Raw genomic sequence first — 14,737 nt, forward strand, 5'->3', positions numbered from 1 at the left:
TGGAGATAAAGCAACTGCTTTGGTGGTAAATCTGCAGGGATTGACTATCAGATATTGGCCATAGCCCTAGAGAAAAGATTTGGCGACCCACATCGAAGGCAGCCAAACCACCAATTTCAAGTAAAATCTAGCCATCAAAAAGGCGGGAAAACTTTACAATAACTTGAGGCAGATATAAGACACCTTACTGATCTGGCCTACCCAGAAACCTCTGAGTAATCCCAAGATGAACTTGCTGCCCAATATTTCGTATATGGCATTAGAAACAAGAAATCCAACGAATGCTGCGCATCACTAAATTGCAGTGAAGCGCTGGATAAAGTTCTCGAAATTGAAGCGGTATATAACATTTCCAGGCCAAAGATCAGAGCTGTTTCCATCGAAGAGAATAAGGGTGAAGCCAATAGTGATGGTCTACAAAATCTGTGTACAGAGATCATCAAGGTAAGCAGAAATTAAAAGAAGGTATCCAGCAGCTTCCTCGCTGCCAAGGTATTCAGTGCTATCGATGCGGACGCAATGGACACATGAAACGTGACTGTCGAGTCATCCAGAGATCGAACCAATCAGGAAAACTAAATTAACTCAGCACCAAGGGACGGATGTTGGCTTGTGAAGATAAAGGCTCCGGAATTATGTCCATCAGAAGCCTGGGAAAATATGCTGAAAGCCTGACCATTGAAGCGGAACCTAATGAAAGATCGGACTAAACATTGAGCCCTCTTATCTCGGAAATTGACGCTGCGCACGGTGATTGGAGACTCGGCCAACGTTACTGGGGAAATGGAAGTCCTTATCCACTGGAAAGTCTCACTTCAAGTCACAAGGTATTGGTGGCTGATATAGAAGATGAGTGGGAATAGATCTTAATAGAACGCACGGAATCTCATTTGACAACAGGCTAATATTATAAGATTCGGTTCGAAAGAATTTATTTGTTCCACTTCAAGTGAAGTTGTGTCAGCAGATTCTGTTTGGGTAGGTTGCAATAGTGAGAAGATCATTTTTGGAAGATTGGAGAAAAATTCTGGGAGCCGCATTGGATTGCTCCAAGGACAAGAAAATGTAAATACCTTGTGGCAAAATCACTGGTAATATCAGAATGTGATATTCCCATAAGGATTCCCAACATCCTCCCCAATAGCCTTAAGATAAGCAAGGGTGACTTGGTGGCTTTATACCAACCAGTAAGATCTGTGTCCAGATGTGAAGAAGGTTGCGCGATTTCTTTGACCAAGAGACTGGACACAAATCTGGACAGCTTCGTAGAGGATTGGAAACATCTTTCTCCGGATGAATTGATTAAGGGTAAACACTTCACCATCGAGCACAGCGAGATCTTTGAACAGCCTAATGGTAAAACTAAAAGGACTGGAATAGTTAAGCATAAAATAAATAATGGAATTAATCAACCAATCCGTCAGCCACCTAGAAGACTACTCAACAGCAGAAAGCACAGTCCCTTATACATGATTAAGGAGGCGATTATCGAGGAGTCAAACATCCATGATTTTCTCCAGTCGTTGACGAAAAAGGATAGATCAACTAGATTTTGTGTGGACTATAGAAAACCTAATGACGTTTATTTAATTATTTTTTTTGACTCACTTCCTACAATTGACGATACGCTTTTGACATTGGATCTCAAAAGTGGATATTGGCAAGTGGGCATTCAGGAAAAAGACGAAGCGAAAACTGCGTTTTTTACTGGAAATCACCTCTATAATTTTAATGTTATGCCATTTGCTATTTGGTCTGTGTAATGCTCCCGCTACGTTCGAGAGATTAATGGAATTTTTACTGCGAGGAATGACATGAAAGACATGCTTTGTTTACCTTGACGATGTTCTCGTAATTGGAAAAACTTTTGATGAACACCTCGAAAACCTAAAAGCAGTTTGTAACAAAATCCAGAATGCCCAGCTTAAATTGAACTCAAAGAAGTGCTCACTCTTTCAACAGAAAGTGAATTTTCTTGCACATGTGACATCGTCAGAAGGAATACAAATTGAAGTGGAAAAAATTGAAAGCATCAAAACTTTAGCCGAGACCTCGCGATAAACCTGAGTTAAAAAGTTTTTTTGGGCTCTACACATACTATCGAAGGTTTGTCGAAGGATTTGTCAGTATTTCTGCCCCTTTACATAGATTGACAAAACTTAAATCCAATTTTCAATGGAACACGGAGTGTGATCTTGCTTTTCGAAGGATAAAAGCTGCCAGTCCCACATTGGGATACTAAGAACAACAAGGCAAGTTTATTTTGGATATAGACGCAAGCAATATTGGTATTGGAGCTATGGTATCACAAGTCCAGAATGGCGAGGAACAAGTCATCGAGTATTTTAGCAGAATCTTGTCGAAGCTAAAAAGAAATTTTTGGGTCACGAAGAGAGACGTTCTAGCTATTGTCAGAACGGTAAACCATTTCCATAAATACTTAATATGGACAAAAGTTTCTGGTTAGGACAGACCATGCAGCCGTAAAATGGTTGTTGCAAATGAAACAACCATAAGGACAAGTCGCACCATGGTTAGAGAAACAACAGTATAACTTTAACATTAAACATCAGTCGGGTAAACTGCATAACAACGTAGGCGCTTTATCACGAACAGTAAATGACCACTACTAGTGAGCCGCTATTTTGCGTGATTGTGTCCTTTCGATGTTGGTCACTCTGATAAATTTTAGTTGCGCCAATTGTAGGGAAACAAAACAATTAAAGTTTTTGAGGTTTTAATTTGGTTAAAAGGTTTAATTAAATTAGGTTTGGTTAAATTAAAGATTATGTTTACAAAAATAGAATAGAAAGTTACATATAGGTAAGAATTTAAGATAGTTGCGTTAGATCTGTGATTTTTCTTGTACTTCTTTAGAAATTTCGTTAAAATTTATGAAAGAAAGTAATCCTCACCTAAAATGAGACAAAGTTTCAACAACTTGGAATAGATGCATGCACTTTAAAATATTTGTTTTATTATTCTGATAATCTTGAATCTTATAAATCTAAACTTAAACATGAATCTTATAAATCCTAATAACATGAAAATGATGATCTTCATTTAAATTTTTGCTTGTATTTACTTAACAAATTCAGTTAAAAACACTTTTATTTTCTTTTTATTTTTACTAATACGAGTACTTTCCTTCCATGTACAGCGTGTTTCCACATTAATAGGTACAACCATCTATAAAAATCAAAATATAGATGATTTTATGAGGGTTTGTAATTAACAAGGGTTTATATAGTAAAGTCCAGTGCAACGATATATTAGAATGGTCACCCGTCAAAACACCAGCATTCCACCTGTCAAACAATGTCATCCACCTTCTATTTACATAAAAATATATTATTCTATCATAAACAACACAGACAGACAATTCACAATAATTCGGTTTTGAGAAACAGTGAACCAAATACCTTTAAATAAAGATGGTGATACATTATTCACGTATTAAATAAGGAGGAAGATACAACGCCTGTTCCAGATGATATACCCAAGCGTCGTTTACAAATCGCCAAAAACTAGGCAATCCGCTATACTCACACGTCAAACGTCAGCGTCGTCAACTTCATTAAATATATTTTTTGTTGGCAACACTAAAAATATTCAGAGTGACCAACATCAAAAGGACACAACCACTATAAAAATGGCGGTTCCTAGGCAGTGGTGATTTTTGGGTGTCGTGGCCATATGCATTAGCAGTCCAGGTATATTTATTAAGTTCGTGGCCACAATACACAAGTATTGTGCGAAAATAAAAAAACGGGAAGGTGTGGCATATAAAGGGAGTCTAGAATTTGAGGTTAGTGAAGGATGGAGTACTGCTGAGTTAATAAAAGACCAACGTGAAGACCAAGATATGTCAGCAATTCTTCAAGAGAAGGAAAACGGCAGACCAAGATCGAAATGGAGTGACGTTTCGGATAGAGATTTGATATTTAAGACACTATGGGCGTATTGGGATTTACTAGTCCTTGAGGATGGGTTGCTGATGAGAGCCCCGATGAAAAAATTGTTAAGAAACAGTGATACCAAGGAAGAAAGTTAACCAGGTCCTGGAGGAGATGCATAGTAGAGCAAATATGACTCTGTATAAAATCCGGGACAGGTTCTACTAGGTTAACTACTGTGAAGATGTAAAATCATGGTGCCGAAAATGATCGACATGTGCAAGGCTCTAAACACAAGATCCAGGGCTAGGATGAAGAAGTGTAATGAATCGCCATCGATATAGCCGGTCTATTTCCAGAGACTAGTTAGAGAAATAAGTACATCCTGGTCGCCACGAATTATTTTAGTAAATGGCCGGAAGTCTTTGCTCTTCCCAACCAAGAACCGGTGACAGTAGTTAAAGTTGTTAATGGACAATGTCTTGGAAGCTGCTTGGGATTCATAAAATACGGACAACAGCCTTAGATTCGCAATCCGATGGCATGCTGGAGAGATTCAATAAAACAATCGAAGAACACCTTTCCAAGGTGGTGGATGAACATTAACAGAATTGGGATCTCTACTTGTCAATGTTTTTGCTGGCCTACAGGTCTGCAGTTCATGATACGACTGGGTTAACACCAGAACAGAGAACATCGTTTACCATGTGATTTAAGTGTTTGGTATCTCAAGCAATGAGGAGGTCACGGTGGAGGACTATGTGGATGATGTAAAAATGAAACTGCACGTTGATCACGAATTGGTCAGAAAACGACTAAGGATTGCAAGCACCCGGGTGAAGATCCGATAGGGCCTTAAAGCAAACTGTTCAGGATTTCAGCAAAGTGCAGAATGAATTTGAAGCTTTGGAAATCACCAAAGCTGATGATTGGGAAGAGAATTAATGATGTCGTCTCTAGAAATCAGCCTAGCCCGAAGGCAAAGATGAAGGTAGTTCATTTAGATAGGCTTAAATAGATCAGATTTAAGAGGCAAGCAATGTTACAATACAGTTACCTTACTACGGCCTTGCCTTGGCCGGATTATTCTCAGCGATTTATATTCGTTTATATTTCTACTTAAAGAACATACTGTTAAAATTCTAGAAATTAGTAGAAGAATCTTAAATTGGGTATCTATGGGGACCTGATTCGATCTTAATTAAGTTTAAGTTTATAGTTGTGATTAGAAATAGTAAGTGAATCACGGATAACAAACCAGTAAAAAAAGATGTCTTAGTACGAATAACGGCGGGAAACTATACAGGACAATAATTCGCCCAGTAGTTCCTTATGGCAGCGACACCTGCACCCTCAATCAGCGGAAAATATATAAGCTTGTGTTGGAAAGAAAAGTTCTCAGAATGATTTTTGGACCCAATAGAGATGAAACAACAGGAGTGTGCAAAAAACAGACAGACACCACAATTCTGAATTGGGGGTAAGGTATGTCACAGATTGGTAAAGACAGTATTCCTTGAGAAACCAGATGGCAGAAGATCAATGTGGTTCTACAGTGGCAAGTGGAAGCAGAGGATCGAAGGAGATGGAGAGCAATAGTGGATGCGCCTAAGACTCATCCAGAGTTGTAAAGCCAAGAAGAAGACTGTGTAACATGCTGAAGCACACCCTTCACGTTTGGTCTTCCAATACGCGCGTCTTTTGAATTCAAACATCCTGTTCACACAATCGTTTCACAAATGCAGATCAGCCTTTCTTGATTTCAGTGATTCATGTTTACAAAGTATTTAACATTTACTATACCTATGCAGTTTAGTTATAACTACGTGACACCTATCAAATCTTTATAAATTTAAATTCAATTATCTCTTCTTTACGAGGCGATTTAGGAAAAAAAAATTCAAAATTACAAATGTTTTCTTAAAAAAACATGAGTGTTACGCCCTTGAAGTAGCGGCCCGAACATCTAGTTTTTTGACTGTTTTGGTTTTATTTTGTAATTTAAGTTGATTAATTAAGTTTCTTTAGGATTCTATTTACGTTTAATTAATTATTTTCGCCTAGTTTTTGATAGTATCTGACTGAAAGTTTTTTACGCACTAGCACATAAAATGTTAAACTTTTTAAGACTGTCTAAAGTGACCACTTTACGCACGTTAATAGAAAGAAATATTTTTTATTATGCGAAAGAAATAAACAAAAACTTACCATTCCATAAAAAATTGCACGAGCTTTAGCCTCCAGATATCCTAAATCTAAGACATTTTTGATCGAACGCTTGTAATTTTCCATTTCTCTAGGCTCCTGGGCAAACGCCTTAACGGTCCTCATATTTGAGATCCTTTCTTCTGCCACCTAAAAGCCAAAAAACTCTTAATTAATACAACTTGTAGCTAATTAAAACATTAACTTTACATTTCATTTTTATCAGATGTGGCTAATAAAGTGGCAGTTTTAGTGGAAAAGAAGCTCAGAGACCAACTTATGGCACACAAAAGGGAAAGTTCATCTTTAACGGTGGAGTTAACTAAAGTACAGGAAAAATGTCGTGAAGTTCACTTCAGAATTACCAGAGTAGACTTAGAACATTGAAAGACTAGAATTAGTAAACAACAACTTTGTTTGAGTTCAATATGTGCACAAGGGCAAGAGAGGTATTTTGTTAAAAAATCAAACATAATCATCGATTCCCCGTTGTTAAGTTTACACACATTTTCAAAAGAAGAAATTTTCAGCTATATATCAGCGCATATAATAATGTTAATTTAACTTATTGGTGTTATACAGGGTGATTCATTAAGAATGGACAATCTCTGAACTGGAGATACTACACACCAAAATATGGCGATTGAGCTTAACATGTCTTACGAGATACAGGGTATTTAAAGTTGGAATTTTAATTTTAAATTTCTTAATAATTTTGTGATTTTAAGCAGTATCGTCTTGAAAATTGGCGACTTTTTGTGTTTTAGCATGAAAATTACGAATTCTGTGGTGAATTTAGGATTATTTATAGGGGGCGTTAGTTAGACCCTGTTACTTAGGTAAATTACAACATATCTTTTTTGCCTAATCAGTTATGGCTAAAACGACTAGAAAATCTAAAAGGCAGTTCGATTTTGATTAAAAAAGGTACTCTTGTTCAGTTCATGTAACTCTATCAGTTTTTAAGTTATTTGCATTTTAAACATTCAGCGTAACGAATCCTAAGCCACCGTTATTACATTGGCTTAATAGGAATTTATTCTTTTAAATTACTACTATGCTGGGTCACAACAGTAAAGACAACAAATAACAATCAGTAACAATATTAAAAGAAAACTTCAAAGTAAATGCTCAAAATGCCCGCCTTCCTCTTCAATACACTTTGTAAGAAGTCTCCTTAAAGATATTTGAATATTAAATAACATTTGTTGATTATTTTTGATAATATTATCAGCTTCTTGAGTTTTCTGTCGTACTTCTTCGATGGAATTAATTGCATCTTTGTAAACCATGTCCTTAAGTCTAGAGGGTTTAAGTCTGGACTTCTAGGTGGCCAACCAAATTCACTGCCTTTGCTGGCCTGCTTTATTAGTTCGAGAGCATCTAAATAGAATTTATCCAAAGCAGTGTATAGGACGATATTACCGAACCTGTACCATGGCCAGCTAGATCACCAGATTTAAATCATATGGATTTTTTTCTTTTGGGGTTATTTAAAACGACACGTTTACGATACGCCAGTGGAAACTGAAGGTGATCTTCGACAAAGAATTTCATCATCCACCATCGTAAAGAAATGAAATGATTTCGAGAGTGCAGCAAGGATTAGTTTGTTCAGATCGAGAATGTAATAGTAGAAATACGAGAAAACGGTAAGTTGTTGTAGACAGGGTAGCACGAAAATGTTATTATAAGTTATTTAGTGCTGTAAGTAAAGCCCTCTAGTTTTGCCATAGGAAATAAGAACCTTGTTTCTCATACTAGAAAACCTTCCTACACCGAGTTTAATACCAAAATCTAAAGTACCCCTTAAGCAATAAGGAAAAATATAAAATAAAACTGTAACTATGACGCCCTGTATCTCACAAACCATTCACTTTTGGTCTAAGATATGTGTGTGGAGCAATTTACATATTTTGGTCTGTAGTATCTACAGTTTCGAGATTTCCCAACTTTTCGCAGACACCCTGTATATCAGTAAAATAAGTTCAGAAGCAACTGGAAAAGATTGCTTCTCATTAACTGCTTTATAATTCGATTAGTGAAAATAAGATGAAGAACTAATCCCAAAATCTACTGTATTTAATTGATACTCTTGCATAGGGTTTTTACCATTAAATCTTCATATAATTTGTTGAAAAGTATTTCTTCTTCGTGGACAAAAATTTGCAAAACACTTTCTTAATGTATCTTATTCAATCAATCAAAACTTCGACTATCTAGTAATAAGTAGCTAACTAAGAAGCGCGTTACTGTCGGAATGAAGTTTTGGACCACCTTCAATCGTATTATTCAAAGAAATTCAAAAAAGTAGTCAATGGTCTCAAAACATATTTATTTTTAAAAAAATGATTACACGTGTTTCGCCCTAAGGCATTGTCACATATAAAAGAAAACAGAAAGCAACCCTAGTATAAAAACAACAATGGATAGACACAAATTTTCACCACAAACATTCAAGTTAAAACAAAAACAAATACATGCAAAATAAAAATAATGCTGACGTTCACATTAATTCCGGTGTCAAAACTAAATAAAATAAAAGTAAACAAAACAAGCAGAGTGAGGTTAAGTTGAACGGGAGAACGGAAATAAAGCAAAAAATAAAATAAAAAATAAAAAGTGAAATATGACTTGGTCGAGAAATAAACCAGCGACCATCGGGTTCGTAGGCAAGCGCTTAACTTACGTGCTATCCAGGTCGTGATAAATATTGTTAAAAATTAAATGCGGTTCGAAGGTAAACATCATTCACACAAGACAGTACAGGACCCCTTTTTGCCCTTTTGATCTCCATCTTCTCCAATAAGTCAAGCTTCTTTCCCTTGGGGCACTCATGAAGGATTTTTATATTTTCCGGGATGGAAGGAAAGTGTTTTGAGGACAATAAATGACTTGCAAAAGCCGATTTCGTCTCGGTGATTTCGGTATCTTTGTGTTTATTATATTCTCTTAAGTGTTCCTGCACTCTCGTTTTTATTTTCCTTCCAGACTGATCAATGTAAACGGCATTACATTCCCCGCAGTTAAGTGAGTAAACTCTCGATTGGGTTAAGGGTTCTCTTTTATCTTTAATGTTTACGAGCTTTTTAAATAATGTGTTGGAAGTTTTGAATTATATCCGTAAATTATAGTTTTTAAAAAATTTTGCAAATCGGGAGGAGATACTACCAAAGTAAGTGAGGCAATGAAATCTAGAATTTTTAATGTTGGATTAAATTATAGGAGAGCTTGTATTTATTATAAAATTTGAAATAAATTCTATTAATTATACTTAATGGAAACCCATTATTTACTGCAATCTGTTTAATTGTAGCTAACTCTTTTTGAAAGGCGCTTGCTGATAATGGTATTTTGAAGAACCGGTAGAAAAAGGAATTAGAATCAAACTGGATAATGTTGTCCGTCGAGGAAGGTTTTCTATAAATATCAAAGGTGATTTTGTTGTTAACTCTAGTCAGCAAAGGGTCTAAAAAAGGAAGCTTACCATCCTTTTCTTTTTCCAAGGTAAAAGTTATGTTAGGATGTAGAAAGTTTAAAAAATACAAAAAATTATCCAGTCCGAGTTCATCCCCACTCCAGGCCAAACAGACATCATCCACATACCGTTTGTAAAAAACAATGTCCTTGGCAAAGGTACTGTACATTATCCTACTCTCCAGGTTATGCATAAAAATCTCACTTAAAAACGGGGACATACAAGAGCCCATCGCCAACCCATTGGTCTGTTTGAAGAAACAATTGTTAAATTTAAAAAAGTTTTGGTCAAGAACAATCGATAACAAAGTGATTAGGTTGTCTATAATTAGTTTAGGTAAGGAGGTTTTATTTAACAAATTCAAGACAAGATCAACGCAATCCTTGGGAGGTATACTTGGAAAGAGGTTTTTAACATCTAAAGATATTAATATCATTTTTTCGGATATTGGTGTATTTTTAAGGGTGTCAGCAAAATCTATAGAATTTTTGGTGGAGTAAATGTTATTAAATGCTGTAATATCTCTTAAGACTTTATTAAGCCACGAGGATAGTAAATAGCAAGGTGAATCTAAAAAACAAACTACAGGACGAATGGGATAGCCAGTCTTATGGACCTTGGGTAAACCGTAAAGTAAAGGTGTTTTCGGGTTCATGCATGGGGTATAACTTATACTTATTAGTGTGGAAGAAGTCGAGAGTGAGTGCGGTGTTATCTAAAGAGTGCGGAGATCACAAGGGAAAAAAGCAGTCCTGTACTGTCTTGTGTGAATGATGTTTTTACCTTCGAACCGCATTTAATTTTTAACAATATTTATCACGACCTGGATAGCACGTAACTTAAGCGCTTGCCTACGAACCCGATGGTCGCTGGTTCATTTCTGGACCAAGTCATATTTCACTTTTTATTTTTTATTTTATTTTTTGCTTTATTTCCGTTCTCCCGTTCAACTTAACCTCACTCTGCTTGTTTATTAATGTGAACGTCAGCATTATTTTTATTTTGTATGTATTTATTTTTGTTTTAACTTGAATGTTTGTGGTGTTAATCCAATAGCTTTACCGGTAGGTCAAATCTCTATATTGTAATTTGTGTCTATGCATTGTTGGTTTTATACTAGGGTTGCTTTCTGTTTTATTTTAGATCTGACGATGCCCTAGGGCGAAACACGTGTAATCATTAAAAAAAAATAAAAATAAACATCTTTTGAGACCATTGACTTTGTGTCCCTCTAATCTCTGAATTTTATTCAAAGAAATACCTGCGAAAGTCTTCATACTAGCGTCAAAGACAACTAGAAGTTTTGTTGTAATAGACGTAATAAATGTTGAACATTTGAATTAACTCTATTATTTATTACAAAATGCACGTTAGAGCAGATAATCAAGTCTAAAAGGGAAACATTTCCGCCTAGGCCAGGCCTTGTAGGTTCATTGATAATTTATATCAAGCTGTCAACCTGAAGGAAAGAAAGAAACCTTTGCGCACGTATAGATCCAGGCTATAGATGTTAGCCTAATATGAGATGAATAAATTTATAAATATTAAAGAACTTTATGCTTATCTTAAGGTATTGTAACGATATTGTAAACACCGAGAAACCAGCCGATTCTCTGTCATTCCGGAATGACACAAATCGCACACCACACGACATTTAGAAGGTTGGCGAGAAGCTTCCGGAACAGCGTTCTGCCGAGTATATAAGGGGCCGCATCGATGGTAGTCAGTTGTCAGTCCAGTGAAGTAAGGTTCGGAATATTGGCGCGAAATTTAAATAGTTGTAAATAAGTACACTAAAAATAAATATACCTCGTAGTCATGAGTGATTGTGTTTTCATAATGAAGTGTGTAAATAGTTGACTATTTTCGATTGTTTTAATTAACACCTAATGAACGGGAAAAACGCTATACTGCTGTCAGGTGCGGGATGTGAATTGGACATCACTCAACCAGACATTGGTTAAAACAAATAATTGTTGCAACACTGTTGTATTTACAAGTTGCTGAGCTAAAAATAAAGCTGGAGGAAAGGGACTTCGATACGATAGGAAATAAAGCGGATTTGCGGGAGCGGTTTCATAACGCATAATTTTAGGAAAACGATGACCCGGAAACCTTGTTTTTGCTGCTGCAAGCGATATCGGTCAAATGCTGCAAGGGTGGAAACTCAATTGCTAGAAAATTCTTCAAAGATAGAAGAAGGTTTTAAAAGGATTACTAGAAAATTGCGCCAACCTGCAAGTGAGGTTGCTCGAAAGTGAACAATACGAACGAAGCAATAGGGAATCTGTTGGGCTGATGCGCCTTAAATCGCCTCAATTAGATGGTACTACGTCCTGAAATATTTATCAAACGGTTGGTCATCTAGGGAGAAGGCCAGTGTCCTTACATTGGCCCTGAGAGGAAATGCTGCTCGAAAAAAAGGAGAAGATGCTTGCAAAGAATATCCTCAGAGGGACAAGATGGATACGACCACCTAGTGAGGCATTTGGAGATGCCTTATGGCCAGTCACACCTAGAACATGTCTACCATAGGCAGCTGAAAAATCGGTGCCAAAAATCAGGAGAGTCCTTGAGAGAGGCAGGCCTTACCACTAGCACAACCACCTATGTCAATCTCTCCTCTGTTATTAAAGAAGGGCACAGAGTTAGGGCACTGCTCTGCAGTTTCAACAATACTTCGACAAGTTGTGGCTCAACACAACAGGACATCAACCGAGACCCATTCGGCAGGCACAGCTCTAAGACTACCACTGGCTAATTGAGTTAACCACTGACTATGTTAGTACGGATAATATTATTGTTTGCTTAGATTTAGGATCAACTTATTTGACTGTCACTCCTTTTATGGTTTACTTTCTTTGGGTAAATTCACTAATTTAACTTTAAGCTTAATTTACGATGATACAAATAAGTTTAATTATTTTCATGTGGTATCTATTTGTAAGAGATTTCTTAAGTCACAAAGGGCTTCAGTAAGAATTTTCAGCAATAACTCTCAAAATAATAAATTTAGAATTAGTAAGAGTGCTCTTTATGTTCGTCTGGTTTTGTTTGTCACTGTTAGTTATGCGTTAAAAAGAAATTTTGTACTCTCCCCCGTTCCATTATCTAATGTTAATTTTGATAAGCATTCCAGTGGCTCTAACTCTGATAGTTCTCCTCTTACTCTTAACTCTACTTCAGCTGATACCTTGGTTAATTCTTCTTTTTTAGGGTAGGCAACTTTGACGCCTGCATTTCTATTATGCTTTTGAATATTCAATCACTGCGCGGTAAATCTGATGATTTGTATATACTTTTAGACAGTTTAAATTTTCCAAACATTGTCTTACTTACTGAGCACTGGTTGAGAAATGAGGAACCAATTTCCCTTCCTGGCTACTCTGTAGCTTCCAAATTCTGTAGGGCTGGCCTTGGATATGGTGGCACTGTGGCTCTTGTGCATCAATCTTTGTTGGTTTTGGCGATTTTGATGATCTTAGTGTCGAAAACGAGTTTGAATTCTCAATTGTTTATTCTGGTAAAGCCAATTATTATATTGTGTGTATGTATGGTCCCCAAATAGTAGTATAAGTACTTTTTTAGATAGGCTTGAACAATTCCTTTTAAGATTTTCTCCTAAAAATACTATAATTCTTGCTGGCGATCTTAATATAGATTTTGAAGATGGGGAGAATAGGGCTATATTGGATTTAATTAATTTGCTTTCCTCTTTTAATATTTCTATGCATGTTAACAGCCCTACGCGTGTAACAGGTACCACATCAACAACCATTGACTATGTTGCCTCCAATATACAGGAGAATGTAATTTGTAATGTATTTGATCCAGCTTTGTCTGATCATAATGCCATCCTGGCTTAGGTGCCATTCAGAAAAAAATACAAATCCAGAGGTTTGGGTAGAATTTACATCACAAGGAACTTCCGGTCTTTTGACGCAGGATGTCGGTCTTTTAATTGGGACTCAATATTTTGTGAGCAGGATGCTCTTGCTTCATTTCACGCATCTCTTTCAAAGTTAGTTGATAGATACTTTCCCGTTCACCCATTAAAAAATCAATTTAGGGCCCGGAAAAGATGTTTAACTCCTGGTATTCGCATTTCCGGTCGTAATCTTAGATTTTTTGGTATTTTAAAAAAGTTCTAGCCGATAAATAATTTTGTATTGTCGCTATTCTCGAGATATTGAAAAGTTTACCGGAAAAATGTGTGTGAAGCGAAAAGACTCTATTATTCCAAACGTTTGAAATATTCCTCCAATGAGCAACGCGAAGCGTGGTCAATTGTTAATGAGGTTGTGTCCAAAAGTAATGGCTCTCAAGAAGTGCAGATTGATTCTGACATATTAAATAAGTACTTTTGTTCGGTTGCTGATATCCTCACAAAGGGTCTCTCTTCCACTTATGACCCTCTCAAATTTTTACCTACCACTAGTGGAAACTCATTTTACCTCAGCCCCACTACTCCCAGGGAGATTTTTTGCACTATAGGATCGATGAAAAAGAAAAGGGCATCTAGTGACGATGGTATTTCAGTGAATTTATTGGGAAAACACCTTTGAGTGCTATTCAGGCTCTTTCTGATGCTATTAATATTTCATTTCAGTCGGGCACATTTCCTCTTTGCCTAAAATTAGCAAAAATTTTGCCTCTTTATAAGGGTGGTGATCGTTCTAGTCCATCCAACTATAGGCCGATTTCAATTTTGTCTACTTTATCTAAGTTAATTGAAAGACTTATAAAGGATCGTCTTTTAAAGTTTCTTCTGGGGGAAGGGGTTCTTCGAGATGACAATTTGGTTTTCTATCAGGGAAAAGCACCTCTGACGCTATGTTTGATTTCTTGTCCAAACTTCTCCAGGGTGTTAATAGAAGAGAGGCGACTGCGGCGGTGTTCTGTGACTTGTCCAAAGCTTTTGATTGTGTGAGTCATAGGATACTGCTTTAGAAGCTTTCTGCTTATAGAGTTAGGGGTGTTGCACTGAAGTGGTTTGAGTGCTATTTGTCTGATCGCGAGCAGTCTGTGTACCTTAATGGTGACTTTTCTGGTAGGGAGTCTGTGGATTGTGGTGTTCCACAGGGGTCAGTTCTTGGTCCCTATTCCCTTCTATTTCTTGTATACATTAATGATCTTATTACTCTTAGCATATGTGGAC

The 14,737-nt window shown here is 36.5% G+C and overlaps 1 protein-coding gene across 1 annotated transcript in view; it reads right to left on the reverse strand.

Annotated features, from left to right (window-relative positions):
• The window catches only part of LOC126744520 (ATP-binding cassette sub-family B member 10, mitochondrial), a 71,336-nt gene that overhangs the window by 28,336 nt on the left and 28,263 nt on the right, over positions 1 to 14,737 (reverse strand). The window contains exon 5 of the mRNA XM_050451957.1: positions 6,105 to 6,251. Within this exon, the coding sequence (XP_050307914.1) occupies positions 6,105 to 6,251 (147 nt within the window). The remainder of the gene's footprint in view (positions 1 to 6,104; positions 6,252 to 14,737) is intronic.

The sequence above is a fragment of the Anthonomus grandis genome, chromosome 14, assembly GCF_022605725.1.
Source record: "Anthonomus grandis grandis chromosome 14, icAntGran1.3, whole genome shotgun sequence".
NCBI lineage: Eukaryota > Metazoa > Arthropoda > Insecta > Coleoptera > Curculionidae > Anthonomus > Anthonomus grandis.